This window comes from Pipistrellus kuhlii, unplaced genomic scaffold, assembly GCF_014108245.1.
Source record: "Pipistrellus kuhlii isolate mPipKuh1 unplaced genomic scaffold, mPipKuh1.p scaffold_m20_p_7, whole genome shotgun sequence".
Lineage (NCBI taxonomy): Eukaryota > Metazoa > Chordata > Mammalia > Chiroptera > Vespertilionidae > Pipistrellus > Pipistrellus kuhlii.
In genome coordinates, this window is record NW_023425573.1 from 1,070,341 (window position 1) to 1,089,208 (window position 18,868).

At 41.8% G+C, this 18,868-nt stretch overlaps 1 protein-coding gene across 1 annotated transcript; it reads left to right on the forward strand.

Annotated features, from left to right (window-relative positions):
* Positions 1-3,480: 3,480 nt before the first annotated feature.
* TNP1 (transition protein 1) lies at positions 3,481-3,642 on the forward strand. Its single transcript, XM_036422491.2, has one exon. It carries the CDS (start codon positions 3,496-3,498, stop codon positions 3,640-3,642), a length of 147 nt encoding a protein of 48 aa, XP_036278384.2. The 5' UTR covers positions 3,481-3,495.
* Positions 3,643-18,868: the final 15,226 nt, after the last annotated feature.

Here is an 18,868-nt window from a genome sequence, read left to right on the forward strand (position 1 = left end):
AGAAGCAGACTTATAGATACAGTTAAAGAACATTTTGACAGTTTCCAGATGAAAAAGGTGTTAGGGGGTTGGGTGAAAAAGGTAAAGAGATGAAGAAGTACAAATTGGTAGTTACAAATTGATTATAAAATACAGCATAGAGACTATAGTCAATAATATTCTAATAACTACATATGGTGTCACTTAGGTACAAGATTTATCAGGATGGTCACTTAGTAAGTTTTATAATGACTAATTACTGGTGTGAATACCTTAAACTAATATTATATAATCACTATATGTCTACTATATTTGAAAAAAAAAATTAATTATTTTTTAAAAAGGAAGGTATAAAACAGAGCAGAAGAAAAGGTAAGGAGATAGCAGACTGGATTCACAGAAGTTTCTCAAGGAAAGGTGAGCTTTGGGAAGGTCCGGAATGAACTCATTGTGCGCTCTCTAAATTGTATTGGCACAACCAACACTGGGGCAGAAGCAGAAAGAGAAACAGACAGGCCGAGGTATCCAGTGCTGAACCCTGCTCATCTTATTGCAGAATGTCTGACACAGAAGTCAACCCAAACACTCCACATCCCCACCCAAACTGGTCTTTGAATTACTCTCCCCAGCACTGGGCTTTCTGCTGTTGGAGTTACTCAGTATTTTGTCTGAAGCCAGAACTAATTCCTTAACCCTATGTAAAGGGGCTTCTTTGTTCATCAGTGTTCAAGTCTGGCTTCCTTCTTCCCTGTGATCTCAGCTTCTCCTTGGCAGAGTGAGTCTTCAGGGGATGGAAAGAACTGGAGGTAAGCAGTGTTACCCAGTCTCTTGGACCATCCAAAAAATGCATCTCAAACTAGAGACCACCAAGTCAGCATAGTCAGGCATAGGAGGCCAACACAGAGCCCCAGAAGATTCATTATGGAGACAAATGTCTTTTTTTCCTTCCTTTTCTAGAAATGTTCCCACTTGATATACATTGTCACTCTATGTGGTACTGTCCAAAATGGTTAGAATGAACCTGTGAGGAATGCAATAGAAATAAAAATGCAGTCCCTAACTATAGGAAGCCTGCCACAGTAGCCATATGACCTCATAAATTACTTAACCAAACCTACCTATTTACAAAACAAGAGAGGTGAAATCCAGAGAAGTGATTTTTATGGCACAGTCAGGACCAAAACCGAGACACACTGCCTTCTCTTTAGATCAGATTCATTAATGTGACATGACAATGAAGTCACAAAATAGGGCTTTATACCATTGAGGCTGGTTGTCCAGACCTTAAGGACAATGTCATAGGACTATGGACTTTGAACTGATTTCAAAAGATAGTAAAAATTTGAAAAGTTAATAAAGTCTTCCTTGTAGATGTGGGACAAAATGAGAAAGAATATGATGGTCAGGAATGTAGGATTTTTAATTTATTCAACAAATATTCCACAAATCCTTATTAGGCTCTCATTCTGTGGAAGGACTGTTCAATGTCTGGGAATATACCACAGTGAACACAATTTTTTAATTCCTGCTCTCATGAAACTTGTTCATAGGAAGAAAAACAAGGCTGGAGTGGACAGAAAAGTTCCTCCAGTACGAAGAGGCTGTTTCATACAGCTCTCCTCTCTTTGGGTAAAAAACAAAAAAGATTCTAACAGAGAGTCTCTAGAGAGGCCTGCCTGGAAACAAAAATAGTGTCACTTGAAACTGAGTTTCAAAACATGATTTTTCATCTTTTTTATAGACATCAAAAACATGGGGAATGGAGCTTGAACTACATTCTCTGTTTTATTCAACCAATTTCTGCTAAGAACCTCTTGCAGTCTAGGTGCTTGGTTCTTGAGAAAGGATAATGGCAGGGAAGAGAGGAGAGAGAAAAGAATAGCTAAGTAATCTTGATTTTTTTTTTCCAAAAGGACTCAATTTACGACATAAAAAAGGAAGAAGAAAAGATTGGGTAATGAGTCCATTATCAGGAAAGTTAGGAATGATGACTATCTTCGGCTTAGGCTTCTACTCTGACCTCTAGATCTACCTAAACAACAATCACTCAATATCTTTATTTGAAAATCTCAAAGGCATTTCAAAGCCAAAATGTCTTAAAACTAAAATTACTTATAACCCAGTGAGTGGTACCAACACCCAGAAAGCTGCATTAGACAGAAACAAAAGCCACACCTTTGACACCCATTTCTCTTGCCAACCAAATTCAATCCATCACCAAGTCATTGTCTTCTGCCTCTCTCTTCATCCTATCTCCCTGGGCAGGCCTAAACCATTATCAAATATTTCTCTTTCTTGAACCTTTACTATTAGCAATAGCTTCTCCCTTTATTCACTTCACTTCTCTATTAATTTATCCCCCACCCAACAGCCTGTAGTCTTTTCATATTATCCTCTTATTTTTTTCATAGCTTTGTAATGTACTTGAGCCTAGGCTGTTCTCTGCCTCTCTTTCAACCTCATCCTGCACCCTATTGGGAAGTGATTATACATTGATTTGTATAGATGTCATATTAATGGGTTTCTCCCCCCCCACTAGGTTGAGAGCACAGTCTACTTATGTTTTTATCCACTGCTATTTTCTTTTTTTAATATATTTTATTGATTTTTTTACAGAGGGGAAGGGAGAGGGATAGAGAGTTAGAGACATCGATGAGAGAGAAACATTGATCAGCTGCCTCCTGCACACTCTCTACTGGGGATGTGCCCACAACCAAGGTACATGCCCTTGACTGGAATCAAACCTGGGACCCTTGAGTCCACAGGCCGACACTCTATCCACTGAGCCAAACCAGTCAGGGCTCCAGTGCTATTTTTTTTATCACTGTTGGGTAAGCCAATAGTTCTCACCCAGAAGTGATTTTAATCCCTCCCCTCTTTCCCCAAAGGAACATTTGGGAACATTTTTTATTGTCACAGTGTGGGGACTTTATTGGCATCTGATGGGTAGAGTCCAGGGATGTTTCCAAACATCCTACAATGCACAGAACAGTTCCACAAAATTAGTCAGCTCATACTGCCAGCAGAGCTGAGGCTGAAAAATCCTGATTTAGATGAAAAGGAAGGAATGTTTATGTTTTGACCCTATTAAATTGGATTTCCTAGAGTCAAGTCCATAGAGAAACACATTTATTATCTCCCAATACTATAGAGGGACTGAAACAGGCATGCATACATAGACACTCAACCACCATTAAATTTTCTACAGGCAGGAGATACCTTTAATTAATGGCTCTTGCACTTCCAGAAGCTCAGCTTAAAACAGGAATTTAGTTGTTCAATAACACCTGTCTAGAAAGCTTCATTAACATAAAAAGGACCTCAAAATTTGAGCTGCATTAAGAGGTGCCACTTTATTTCTCATATATGACCTAAGTGTAACAAAGGCTAGTGACAGCACAATGGAGCCCCACCTACTAAGCCACACCCCTTTGCAATCACAATGGCTAAGGCCTTAAATACCCAGAGTCGCAGCCTCCTGGCTCTGCAAAGCTCCTCATTTTTGCAGAAACTACAATGTCGACCAGCCGCAAATTAAAGAGTCATGGCATGAGAAGGAGCAAGAACAGATCTCCTCACAAGGGAGTGAAGAGAGGTGGCAGCAAAAGAAAATACCGGAAGGGCGGCCTGAAGAATAGGAAACGAGGCGATGATGGTGAGTGAGGGATGAGTACAACAGTCAAACTTGGGAGAACTTGTTGCCCCAAGGCCTTCCCTCTTAAGTTAGCTCTCCCTAGGACCCTGAAATCTCAGCTTAAGAATTTCGTTTCCATTTAAATACATTCTGGGGTAGGAACAGTATGAATGGGTATGTTCTAACTGGTGTCTCTGTTCCAAACGTGTCCTTCCCCAACAGCCAATCGCAATTACCGCTCCCACGTGTGACCCCACTAGTGGGTTCTGCCCTGGTGGACTTCAAACAACACCGGGCAGCAACAAGAGGACAACAGAAGGGGGACTGCCAAAGAGACCTGAAGTTAGATCAAAGCCAAAGAACCTAACCTATGGGTAAAATACCAATTGTGATTGAAATGAGGAATGTATAATGTTGGCTGTTTCTCCCCAACACCTCAATAAAATGTTGAACACTGAAAAGTATGCTTATTTTCATCTTTGGTTAAAAAGGGGCTTCTGAGCTAGGCAGACTTGGAATAATTGGATGGTATGAAACCATTAAACATAATTTGGGAAATATTGAAGCAATTTGTCCTGTCCTGCTTTCCAGAGTTGGGGCTATGCACCATTGCCATATTTGGTCTCAATATGCTGTCTTATATTGAGGGAGCAATCAGAGGAAGAGGAGATCAGAGCGCCAATAATGAGTTATAAATTTTGTAGTTGGTTTTGTCAAGGAGCTTATAGCATAAGGAGGGACATACCATATGTTTAGCTAAAGGCATGTTCCAGAGGTAGAAAACTCTCAGAGGTGCTTCTAATTCATCTGAGCAAGTTTAGCAGGCTGTCAGGGCTTGAAACGGACAAAGATAAAGGTGGGGATATTGCCTGGCACAGGTTCAAGCCAGATGGTGTGACGGTCATAAGTTAACCTTAGAGTGTCTGGAAGTCTGGAAGTAGGAATTACCTCCATCTGGGTGGACCTATATTGATCATCGACAGGAAAAAGAACCTTGATCTTGGGTTCTCATATGATCCAGCCAGGAACCTCGACACTGGGGGTAATATTTTTCTTAATGATTGTTTCCTGTTGCCTAAGAGTCACTACCAGGGTGGCACAAGCTGGAATTGAGACTCTCATTTAAACCAAGCCACCCACTTGGTTGTTTGCAACCAGGAAGGAATAAGGAGAAGGTTAGACATGAAGTTTACATTTCCAACAGTGGGGATTGTGACATGGAAGAAATGAGGATAAGGTTAGACATGAAGTTTACTTTTCCAACAGTGGGGATTGTGACATGGAACCAAGTGACCAAATTGTATTTTTAATGAAGTATTGGTGAGGCATGCAGGTACTGAATGTTCAGAGATTAATATCCCTGTAGGTCAGAGTCCAGTAGTACAAAAAGGATCAGTGATTTTTCAGTAGAGAATGCATAGACTGATCCCTTTGTCAGGTTCAAATCTCCCCTTAGCATTAGGTATACAGCCACTGAACTGAATTTATACTTCCCTCCTAATATTTCCAGCTTCTACTTTGGGGGGAGGGAGGAGAGAGAGAGAGAGAGAAATACTCCATAAACCTCAGCCTCCATATTATGCCTTGTTCATAGTGTGACTGCACAAAGCTCCCTAATCAGAAATGGCCATCTCACATTCTCTTGTGCCCTCTGGGAGTTCCTCTGTTTCCATGTAAAGAAAGATTAAGGTCCTTGAAACACACAAAATCAGTTAATGTCAAGCCTTTGCTACTCCAGCTATAAATTACTTCAAACTTATCTAGGAAGCAAAAACTTGGATGCAAGATGTTTATTAGAGACCAATACTCAACAAGGAAAGGGGGCAGGAGGATTGTGTGGAGGAAGGGTCCTGCATGGGACCAAAATAGCCCAGCCAGGAAGCTTCAATAAGAGTGACCTTAGTCAAGGCTTTGCTGTGCTAAGAAAATCCTAAAGTTAGTGTCAGCTGGGGGCTGCTTTGCTGGACTAGACACCCCACAATCTGAGCTGGATTCCTTCCCACCTTTTCCATTTTTGTCCCTGACACTCCTTGCTGTGCTGCCTGTCACGGGCCTTCAAATGCTTTCACACACAGCTCCCCTTCCACACTGTGTTCACTACTTCGCCTTGTCTCTGCCATCTTTCAGATTGACAGTACACACAGAGACAACCTCTCCTATAGAGCAAAGGCAAAAGATAGGAACTAGGAGAGCAACAGTTCTGAGTGTGAAATTTACTTCCCTCAAGAAACTATTCTGCTCAGGAAGTTGGTCAGAATCCCCCAGGAAAGCAGATCCTGCAGAGAGCTCAAATGAAGATTGACAGAAAGGGCTATTCATACAAATGAGACATCTAGAAACAAACAATGGTGGGTCTGAGAGTCAAATAAACTACATGGAGTCCCAGGAGAGCCAAAACTGTGTATTTGGCAGACGGGCCTCTTGGTAAAGACTGTACTAGGGAAGATCGTAACTACAGAAGCAGAACTAAACCCCCCGGGCATTCTCCAATGCCCTCCAATATCCCCCTTGTGCTTGCATAGGTCACAGTGAACTGGAAGCCAGCAGGAAGGGATCCCACATGATACTAAATATAAGGTCCAGCCTCCCGGGGCATCGAGGAGCACAGTGTGTTGGAGAATAGCTCTGAAAAATCAAAGATGCTAGATAACACAACCATGTAGGCAACATTTGTTTTTTTCCTTTAGTATTCTGTTTGTCTTCTCTCGTTTGTTGTCACAGAACAAAGTCCTTTCAGCAATAGAGAAACCCCAAATGGACTTCTCGGGGCTCCCGAGCCCTCAGCTTCAAAAGCATGTTTTTATGTCATTTTCTGGACAAGTATATCCCCAAACTGTTCCAATACAATATTATATTTCAACAATTCTCTAAACACAAAGTAATTAATGACTAGGATGGGCATGTGGTGAATGGCAGCCCATCAGGACAGCCAGGCTCTTTCTTGCCTGGTGACTGCAGTCTTTGCCCTCATGGACAAGTTGGAGAAAGAATGGTGACCAACCAGAAAACTTTTGCAGTAAGGACATTTTTCAGGCTCATGCTGGAAATTTTCCAATGCTCCTGTTGACTTAGCCCCTGCCCTCCAGGAACATTCATTCCTTCTCTCTGTTGATAGCTCCTCTAGGCCCAGCAACCACCAGGCCGGCACATCAGTAGATAGCACAGGGGTCTTTTCACAGTGGTGGAGCTCAAATACCCCGCCCTTGGTGTGCTTTTCCTCCGTCACCACAACCAAGTGGACTATGTTCCTCCTTCCAGCTTGCTCTGGAACACTATGTCCTGAAGTCATCACATACCCGGACATTTTGCAAAGTCAAAAAAATAAAAAAATAAAAGTTTTAAGGATCTTGGCCACAGGCCCTTCTGGGTCACCTTGACCTTCTTGTGAGCTGACTTGGATACAAGGTTTCCGCTCCACTAGCCTCTGGGACCACTCCCATCAGACCCTGATGCTATGTGTGTATGGATGGAGAAAACCCAGAGGAGCTAGGAGGAGAACAGAGCTGTCTCCCACCTCTTGCCCTGGGCCAAACAAAATGACTCTGGGTGGGACCAGCTGTGTCTGTGCAGCCACAGGCAGACAGGAAGTTCTGGAGAAGTGTTCAGGGCTGTGCAGAGGGGGTGAAGGCCTAGAAACGGCAGCTGGGATGGGACTCTGTTGCCCTGAGAGTAGTTAGTGCAAATCAGACATGGACTGGGACTTGGGTATTGGGTTCACCCAAAGGCTCTATCCTTTGAGACCAGAGGACAGCAGCAACCTAGCTCTGAAATCAGTACTCACTCACTCACCAGGCCCATTCTTGAGAGAAAACCAAATAAACAGGGTCTTAATTCCTCATTGCTAGGAGCATGCAATCTTAGTTGCCAGGCTGAACCACTTCACCAGATTGATGAGTCAGGAAGCAGTTTGTTTCACTTTGAGAGAGCCTTGCCTCACTTCTGAAGCCCCAAACCACCCTCCCTCTCCAGCCTTTCATCAGCCCAAACATGAGGCCTCTCCCTAATCAAGCCTAGAATCCCAGAAGTGGTACAGATGACAGTTCTCTCCACACAGCACAGTACTAGGGAAAGGTTCCAGAACTGAAACCCGGGGGGTCTGCACTCCATCAGAGCCAACTTCTCCTGCATTGTGACCTTAGTCTGTCATCAGTCCTGCTTTACTCCAAGCCTTTGCACACCTCCTAACCTGCAGCTGGGGCCATTTCATCTCTTACTATGAGTCCAGCCCACCAGAGCTGTAACCAAGCCTCACTCAGGCAGAAGGGAGGGTAGCTCTTCTGGGCATTGGTTCTACTAGCCATTTGGTCTCTAGTGAATTTTCCCACCTTCATTAGCCTCATCTTATGTGTAAAAAATCAGTCATAATATCTAACTCACTAGAAGGCTCGTAAGAATATCAAATGGCTACTACACTTATCAGATGATCACTTCTTCAGTTATATGAATGCTAATCACTCAGTTGTATACCTGACACTGATATAATATTATATATCAACTATAATTTTTAAAATGTTTTAATATTTCTTAAAAAAAGAATATTAAATGTTGGTAAATTACAGGCCTTGAGTAAGCTGGCTGCCTTCTCTGTCCCTCTGGACTGGCCCTTTAGATATAATTGTGACTGCATGGCCCTGACTCATAATTCTGTGTGATGCTTTACCTCAGGATGCCTTACAGCCTGAAGTGGTAGACAGACACCCTCCGTGCATGCTGCCTGCCTCTCTACAGAGAGCCTCCACTGTGATCTAGAGCCTCTTTATGTCCCCTGACCCTTTCACCTAGGCCAGGTCCTGAGACCAGGAAGCACCTACACGTCCCTGTGGTTTGTTTTGTTATCTTATAAAATGTAGGACCTGAGGATGATATTATCTCTCCAACCCATAGGAGCAAGAACAAGGCATCCTAGGTGAGGGGAAAGAGGATCATACCAAGACATACAACAAGCCTTTGTTTCTTGGGAAACAAATCAATGAATCAACCTCTTAATATTCTGTAAAAAATAAAATCGGAGAATTGATGTGAGTGAAAAGGACCAAGGATGGATTAATAAACTCACTAATTAGAATCATATTTATTTTTCCCACTAGCAGCAGGTACATGTCTCCGTAATAATTAGCTAGGAAGCCCTCAGATCTAATACGCATGTGGTTTCTAATGAAAATATATAAAGAACCTGATCACAATTTGCAGGAATCATCCTCTAAAGTCTTTCAAATGGAAGCTCGCAGAAAGGAAGAACTTCTCAACAAGACTAGAAAGTGGACCTTGATTTATTGACTTACTGTTTCCTTCAGAACAGTATCATGAGAGGTATACAAAAATGGTTCTGAAATTTTCACCTGGGACCAATCTGATAAAACGTATATTCTGATTCAGATGGGTCCAGGTGGGCCTGAGATTCTGCATTACTAAGGCTCCTTTATGACACTGATGCTATAAGTCCAGGAGCCACACTATGAATGTTGGACTAGAACTGTGGTCAGAAAACTGTGGCTCATGAGCCTCATGTGGCTCTTTGGCCCCTTAAGTGTGGCTCTTCCAAAAAATACCACGTCCTGGGTATTTTGAAGAAGTGGCGTTAGAAGAAGTTTAAGTTTAAAAAATTTGGCTCTCAAAAAAAAAATTCAATCATTGTACTGTTGATAATTGGCTCTGTTCACTAATGAGTTTGCCACTCATGAGTTTGTCACTAGAAGCCCAGAGAGCAGACCCCAGCTGGGCTTTGCCTAAACTTCCATGGCAACTCACTTAGAGCCCTCTCTGGGACCCTAAGACCTCTTCTGCTTCTTAAAAAAAGAAGTCCTAACGGATGAGTAAAGAAATATAGCCCAGCAGCAGCCATCTCTCTGACTTCTCTCCTAGAAATAGAAGCCAGTAGAATCACAGGGTATGGATAAAGAACTTTCTTTGCCACCTCTGAACCATGGACAGGCGACATTACTCCAGAATATGGGGACCTATGGTACTTCCCAGGGATAGCACAAGAAAGAAGTGAGAGCCCAGCTGGGTGGCTCAGTTGGTTGGAGCATTATCCTGTATACCAAGATGTGGCAGGTTTGAGTCCAGGTCTGTGAAGTCACAGACAAACAGGTCCAATCCCCAGTCAGAGCATGTGTAGGAGGCAACTAATTGATGTTTCTCTCTCACATCTATGTCTATATATCTCTTCCTCTTTCTCTAAAGTCAATTAAAAAATAAAATAAAAAACAGTTATCCTTGGGTGAAAATAAAGAAGAGGAAGGAGGAGGAAGGGGAGAATTAGAAGAAGAATTGAAGAAGGAGAAGCGGGGGGGCGGGGGTGGAGGAGGAGAAAAGAGATTAGAAAAAGCTCTGCAAACAGTGAGGCCTCTCCCAGCCTTGCTACCATGGGAGGCTAGAAAGGGAATCTCTGGCTTGACCACTTGATCTATCCCCTTTTTCTTTTCTATTTGCTCCCCTCTGGCAGATCAAGAGCCAGCTCACAGCCTACCTGCTACTGCTCAAAGTATGCATCCGTTTGCATTTTGTTGAGAGCAACAGAGAGATTCCAGTTAACTTAAAAGAAGGAGATGTGGAATCTATTGGAAGGTGTGGAATTGCTTGGGAGACAAGGAAAAGCTGGACAGGTGGGCCACGTGATGGGAGTCAGGCAGAAAACAGACAGGATACTCTCCTCACACTGAAATGTCTCCAACTGTTCTCCATTCTTACATCACTCCCCTAAAAACCCAGGGTCACAGGAGAGAGAAAATAATGGTCAAGCTTGTGTTGTCGTGAGGTGGGGTTGGTCCTGAAGGGGAAATCGAGGGACTACCATCACTGAAAGGAGAGTGTAAGCCACTCAGCCAAGCACAATGTCCACTACAGAATGAAACCCGCTTCATGGGAAAGAAACAGCATCCTGAGTGTAAAACAGCCACATTCTCCCATCCCTGCTTCTGTGAACACCCTTCTAACATGCCACTTTTCCTGTAAAACTGCCATCATAGCACAAAGAATTTGCTGAGAACATATAACATACAATTTACTTTCACTGCCAGAACCAGAAGTTGGCTTCATTCTCGACTCCCTCTATTTTCCCCATGAAGAACATTATCGCATGGAAAAAGTTAACAGTAAATGGAAAAGCGAGGAGAATAATAGAGCTGCATGCAGGGCTGCTGCTGAAGGCAAGGACAGGCCCATTCACTAGGGACACATTTTCTACTCATGTTTCTGCAAAAGTAAATGATGCCTGGGAGTCAGGGAGCTTCGGGAAGCATCCAAAGGGTGGTGACCTCTGAAAATCAAGAGTCCAGTGATGCAGATTTGCAGTGAGTGGAGGAGGCCCAGACCTCCTCCATCACCCCTGACTGAGTCTTAAGAAAAAGGAAGCAAGACATGTTCTGGCTGACTTAGCTCCCATGGGTCTGAGTCTTCACCATCTAGTATGGGAGCCACTGGCCTTGTGTAGCTATTGAGCACTCGAAATGGGGCTGGATGTGCTCTCACCGTAGCATACAGGGGTGAGAAAAAAGTAGCTCTACAGCTGTTCATATGACAAAAGACATGTAGGTCATGATCATTTTACAATACTTCACTCAAAAGAAAGTCATAATGAAGCTGTAAACCTGTATTTGTCCTTTCTGTAATACTGGCTTTCAGAGATTTAATATGAGCAAAATATCAATGTAAAACAATTATTGATATCTCATTAATAATTGTTTTACATTGGTTGTATGTTGAAATAATATTTTAGACATATTTGGTTAAATAAAATTAGTTTTATATTTCTTTTTTCCTTTTGACATACGGCTACTAGAATACTGGGGATCACAAATGCAACTGGTGTTATATTTTGTTGGACAGAGACAGCCTAGGGTCCCCTGGATTTTCACAGATCAGTAACCTCTCCTCCACCGTACTGTCTTCCCTTTCATTTACAGCAGAGCCAATGAGCGCCTGTCCTAAGTGAGCACTGCAGAGAGATGAATAAAATCCCATTATCTACCTTCAGCTTTCCCAACCCTCCATCACACACAACTAACTACACATACCCATTATGTCTTGATTAACTTAATCTTTTATATCTACAGTTTTAGGAAGTGGTTGTTGTGTTCTGTTGTGCTATTCTTGCTGTTCCTGTGATCATTTTTACTGTCCCTGATGTGTCTAAGTGATTGTTTTCCCAGATGACAAGGGCCAAAACTGCCCACCACTTTATTGGTATATAATTTTCAAAACATTGGATTCCTAGTGAATGGTTTCAAAGTTGGCTAGTGTATAAACACAATATATAATTGTTTTTAATGCTTGTTCATTTTGTCACATCAGGAAGTTCTATATGTCACACACACACACACACACACACACACAGGATGGGGGATAACTTGACATCTAATTATCACTATGATCTACTCACATCTACCAATTAACTCACACCCACACTCACAAAGGTAAAAAGTAGAGAGAGAGAAACTCAAGATGGTAGCACTCAGTTTTAAATTCTATCTTGTTTTCCATACATTTACTTAAAATAGAATTATAGAAATTTTTACTTCTTGGAATAATAACAGCAATGTACTTATGCTAGATACTCTCCTAAGAGCTTTATACATATTATATTTCTTTCATACTCATCACAACCCCATGAAGTACATAATATTATGACCTCTATTTTAGAGATAAGAAACCAAGGAAGAGAAAGATCAAGCAATTTATCCAAGGTCAAATGGATGGTGAGTGCCAGAGGTGGGATTTAACAAGGCTATCTATAGTTCTGTATCTGTGTGCTTACCCATGACACTGTGGCCTTAGTTTTATAGATGGAGGAATAGAGGCCTAGAGATTGGAAAAGACATGCTTAAGATGCCCAGTTAATGACAGAGGCAGAGCCAGACCTCTATTCTCTGCTGTTCCCTCTCCCATATTGCCCTGGGCACACTACCCCTAAAATCAGACCATGTCCTTCTCCAAAGTGAAGGGGTATTTTGATAGAAGTAGAAAGTTTCAGCGTGGAAGACAGACAGGAACAGGAACAGACAACATTTGTCATCTCTCTGGTAAAGTCAGGATCATGAGTCAAAACCTAAGCAACAAATTATAACAGAAAAAAACAAAGGCTTTGGCATCAGCGAGTTCTAGAGTCAAATCTTGCCATAACCACTTAACAGTTACACAGCCTTGAGCAAGTTAACGAACTTCTCTGAGCCTCTGTCACTTGCTGTGTAAAACTGGGTTAAAGACACCCCTTCAAGGTCACCATGAGGATCTGTAAAGGATCCATATGCAAAACAATGCACGTCATACCTGGTGCATGGTGAGTATAAGTATCAGTTCCTCTGAAGACCACCCCTGCCCTGACTTCAGGAGCCAAACTAGACCCCCTGGAATTTTGGCCAAAAAAAAAAGGTCTCACTTGAGTGAAATAAGGGTGTAAGTCTGGAGGGGTGGCCTGAGGGGCTGAGGAGTAGAAACCTTCATGCTACTTGTGGCATAGCAAGTCAGTTGGGTGTGACCACCATGAGGGGCACCCCATGGCCTCATTGTGTTGCTAGAAAGACAGAGGAGGATTGTGAGCTCCAGCTTGAGTCACAGAAGCCCTTTGTATCTCCCAAGAGAGAGGATGGAGGGTGGGGTAATCTGGCAGCCTGGGTTTCATCTAAGAAAGGTTGGCCTGATGCCCAGCCTGGGTTGTTGCAAGGGCCAGGGAGGTGCCCAGTGAGGTGGGGACAGGTGTAGACAAAGAGCAAAGACTCCAAAAAAGAGATATGTCTCTTTCTTATTTCTTTCAGCTTGTAGTTTAATGAATTAAATTTTATTTCAAAAACTATCTGGGCTTAAAGAGGTCCCACATTCCATGTCTCAGTTTCCTCATCTAAAAAAAAAAAAAAAGACTCTCCAAATGTCATAGAGCTCTCAGAGGACCCTCCCGGGGTCTGCTTCCCCATCCCCCTGCCCACAGCACAGACTGCACTTCCTCACCCCCCCTGAAGAGATGGAAAACCCAAGCATGAGATCACAAGACTCTGGAGATGAGCACTTTCTCTTCTAGGTTACTTATTTTCCAGGGTTTCAACTGCAAGGAAATAGAGCCAGAGCCCAAAGGGAGGCTTCCCTCTGGAAAGAGACCTCTTTTGTTTCTCACTATCACCTCTCTAACATTCCTCCCATATTTTAAAACATGGTTCCAAGAACCTTTACCTAATCAACCCAGCCAGAAAAGAATGGGCTTCATCACCTCTCAGTTTCCAGCTCACTGTGTTTGCCCTTCTGGAAGTCCACACTGGCTAAAATAATAGTAGAGCTACAGGGGTGCATTCTCATGGCCCTAAAGGAGCATAATTTCCCTGAAGACAGACACCATCATCCCTTTATCCAGGTTGCTCACTCCAGGGTTCCAGGTTGGGACAATATCCTCCCAGCTGAACCAGTGGGGTTTATTGACCGTTTACTCTGAACCAGAACTGTATTTATGCTTTCCCACATCTATCCAGGACAGCAGCCAGTGCCATAAACCTCATGAAGTGAGAGGTCACTGTACTACAGCTGCTTTTTATGTTGTAAGTGAGGTCCCTGCTATCATTTGTGCCCCAAGATTCTATGCCCTTAAAGTGAGCAAAGTTCATTAAGGGTGTTTTAAGTACCTAAAAGATGCAAACTATTGTCCTGTGCCCTTCAAAGTGTAGGAGTTCCCAATGTTGCTTATACCATCACAACTCAATTCTAAACGCATTGATATGGCCAGAGAAGGCTCCATTAATTCAAACTGGTACTCAAGGCCTGGACACTGCAGCATGATGTTTCATACTTCACTATGTTTCCAGTCCCTCATACAGTGCCTGGCACATAATAGTTGCTCAACAAACATGTGATGAATGAATGGATGGATGCAATGCTGCTGGTAAGTGGCCTCATACGTCTTCCATAAGGGGAAGGAAGACAAGGACATGGAAGATAGAAGGGAATTCAGAGTTTTTCTAGACCAGACTCACATTTAGATTTTAAAAAAAAAAAAAATGAGGACCAAGGTCACATGGTGGAGTGGAAAAGGGCAGTGAACCAGTGTTTGGGAGACATGAATACCCTGGTTGTGACAAAAACTCAGGGGGAAAAAGCTGTTAGTAGAAGGTGCTGCTAGGGCAGCTATTTTTGCCCCTCCCTCCTAACCCATCCAAGTCAGATCTTCTTTTATACTCTCAAACATTTGCATGTTCTTTAATATCACTTTTCACATGCTGGGTTTCATCCTTATTAATTCCCTGTCTGCCAACTTCATAAAGCTGAAGGTCATGGTTTGGTTTGGTTTTCCTTCTCTCTGACCATAGCATCCTCTACCACCATCTGAATCATATAATAAATATTTATTAAATACATGAATTTATTGATGATACATTCTTCCTCAATTACATGCTAATTTTTTCATAGAGGCTAGAATGGCTCCTTATAACTCTGTCAATTAACATTTTGAAAGCTGATCAGAACAGCAGAGAGTTGAGTTCTGATCTAGAGAATTGGGGGGACCTAGCACACATAGGGCTGTTCCAGCAAAACAGATTCTAACTTGGAAAAGGATGGGGAGCGGGAGGGGTATCTCGAATCATAGTCTGACACTAATCTGAGCTGAGAGCAAACTTGAGGGATGTGCTCCACAGCCCAGGTCTGAGGAAGACAGAAACGCAGAGACTCTGCAGGTGAGGCTGAGGCTGTGGCTGTGTGGCAGCTGGAAGAAAGTATGGACCTGCCTTTGGGAAGGTTTAAACCTAGAATATGACTGGGAAGAAGCTGCTGTCCTCCAGATTCAGGACAAAAAGGTGGCAGGGTTAGCCAGAGAGGGAAACATAAGCTTGCTATTTTTAATTTTGATCTATGTTAAATTGTGCCAAGATATGTGCCTATAAATTATACTTCTATATGTAGACTGTGTACTGAAATCTTGAACTTAATCGGAAAACTGATAGAAGTATCATAGGCTAATCTATCCTCCAGGAAGACTTGATATTTAGAACATGAATGAGGAGCCAGGTCCTGGTTCTAAAGGTCTAATCTGAGACAGAAAATTATAAACAATTCACCCAACAAGCCATGTAGAAAACCATAGAGAGTGAGGGAACCACAGAAATATATCTGGGTTGTTCAAACAGAAACTCAGGCCCTAAGATTTTTGAAACCTTGAAGGGTAGAAGTTAAAAAAAAAAAATGTAAGCTGGTTTATTAAAAATTCCAATGGGCAAGTTCTTGGACTCAGAAATTTTACCTCTAGACATTTTAGAGAAATCTTTACATCTCCACACAAGGAGTGTTCAAAATTGTCATTGCCACATTTAAAGTGAGCAAGACTCTCACACAGTGACTTAGCAATAAAAGTGGGCCTGCTCTAAAGCCTCATGTGGGTGTCCTTTCTTGTAGCTCACCCTAGGGAACTATATAATAAAGTAAAATGCATCTATGCCACTATGTATTCAGTGGCTGTTAGAAATATGCACATACATATATGTGTACTGATTAAACTGAGATCTCCAAAGCATATTATTATGTGGGGAAGAAATTAGCAAGATAATATATATGGTATTATATCCTTCAAATGTAACAGGGTAGAACTTTTTCTATGTAAAAATAACAGGTGTGTGTACATAAACACATATACAGGGTGGAGCAAAACTAGGTTTACAATTGTGAATATGTGAAATACAAAGTTTACTCTTGTATTAATATTTATTAATTATATGTTATTTTCTATACAAATAACTGAAAACTACTTTTGCCCCATCTTGTATGTGTGTGTGTGTGTGTTATATATGTGTGTGTGTGTGTGTGTGTGTGTGTGTATGTGTAGACAAGCACATGAATATACATACACACACATAATTTTGTACATTTTTTTAAATATTTGCACCAAACTGTTGACAGTGATCATCTCTGGGAAGAAGCAGAAGATCAAGTGGTGAACAAGGAAGATTTATCTATATCGTTTAAATTTTTTTCCACATTACTTCTGTAATTAACTTCATTTAATTTCTTCAAGCTGCAAGCAATTTTTATCTGGCATGAAATGGAAAACATCAACAGTCCTTTTGCATAGAGAGTCTCTTTGTTCTGAGGAAATTGCTCGAATGATAGTTTTAATGATATAAATGGAAAGTAAAGACTAACTTCTGTTCAAAAGATGAGGTCACCAGGAGAAAAGTGCTTTGGAGGCCTGATACTCTCTGGGTTAATGAGTCCCTATGTTGGAGCAGAGATGATTAGACTAGGATGGTTTTGAGGACATGTGTCCTAGCTGAAAAAGGAAGGAGGACCCAGAGAAATGGTGGACATGCATGGCTCACCCAGCAGCAACATGCTCTGGGTATGAGATCCCGTGGTTACAAGCTTGAGGACAAGAGGCTTGAAATATTTTTCTATGATCTTTCATGAAACTCTGGCTGCACAGTGTATTCTTTCTGTGTGCAGGTGACCAAATGAAGCCCGGCATCATTTGACAACCCTTCTTCTCTGCCCCGTGTGGAAACAGTCCTGGACTGAAGATGGGTGACTTTTGTGAGTGATATCTTTTTTCTATTGTTAGAAAAAGTCTTTTCTGCTGTCTTGCTCACATTCTCTTACTCTTTTATTCACAATGATGAAATACAGTTGCCATGTTGTGAACTACCATATGGATAATGATTCATAACAAGGAAATTAGAAAGACCTCTTACCCATAGCCACTGGGAAATTTAAGTTCTTGGCCCAACAGCCTGTGGTGACAGAATCCCAACAGGTGATCTTGTTATGTGAACTTGAAACCAGACTCTCCCCAGTTGAAGCTTCTGATGGGACTACAGCCCTTCCTTTCTCTTTCACTGCAGAACTGAGAAGAGCAAGGAATATAGAGGCTTAAGAAAGAGCAAGGGCCTGAATGTATTAGTTATCTATTGTTCTCCAAGGAATTATCTAAAAACTTAGTGTCTTAACTCTGGTCAAGTGGCTCAATTGGTTGGAGAATTGTCCAGTAAACCAAAAGGTGGGTTCAATCCCTAGACAGGGTACATACAGAAGGCCATCAATTGATGTTTCTCTCTCTCTGTAAAAATAAATAAAATATATCCTCAGGTGAGTATCAAACAAAACAGCGACTTAAAATCACAAACACCAATTACTTCATAATTTCTACAGTTCAGGAAATGGGTGTGTCTTCACAAGGCCCTTTGGCTCAAAATCTCTCATGATGCTGCAATCAAGGTTCAGGCTGGGCTGAGGGACACACATACCCAGGTGCATGAATTTCATGCACCAAGCCTCTAGTCCACACGTGTCAAACACAAGGCCCGCGGGCCAAATCCGTCCCGCCAGGCCTTGCAATGTGGCCTGCACCGCGCTGTCATCACTGCACTCCGCTGCGTTTCCATCACAATGACAGTTTATGACTGTTCAGTAAACCATTCGGCCTGCGATTTAGGCTGGATTTTAGATTTTGGCCCCTTCTCTGATTGAGTTCGACACTCCTACTCTAGTCCATTATAATAACCAACAGGTATTTGTGTTCTCCAGAAGGCAAAAATGAGATATAAAAAAAGAAAGACTTGGGGTGGGGCAGGTGTTGGGAGGAGGGGTGCTAAGAGGCAGGGGGAATTGGGGGACATCTGTAATACAGTCAACAATAAAAATGATTTAACTTTTTAAAAATGCATTTAAATTCTTTTACTCCACCTGCATCCATAAAAATAATCAAAAAGGCTGAGTGATTTACTCTTGTCCAGAGAAGTATGTGCCAGAAAAGATAATGAACTCACTTGCTGTCTCTTTTGACTGCATGTAGAAGAAAATCTGATTCAAATATGTTAAGTCTTAAAAGCACTTTATTGGCTCATTTAATTAAAAAGATGAAAGGTATACTGGCTTCATTAGTTTCACTGAGAACTTATTCTCTTTCTAGCTCTCTATCTAGTTCTCTATCTTTTGCATGGCTTGATAGCTGAAAAATGTATTCTTTTATGTACCACCATTTATTTATCCATTTATCTACTGAAGGATATCGTCATTGTTTTAAAATGTAGACAATTATGAATAATTGCATTTGCATAGGTAAGTTTTTGTGGTAACATAAGTGTTCACTTTTTGGATAAATATCAAGGAGCACAATTTCTGGATTGTATAGTAAGGGTATGTTTAGTTTTTTAAGCAGATAATATATTATCTTCCAAAATGTCTATACCATCTTGTATTTCTACCAGCAAGTAATGAGAGTCCTGTTGCTTTACATCCTCACCAACATCTGGTGTTGTCAGTAGTCTAGATTCTGCCATTCTCATAGTTGTG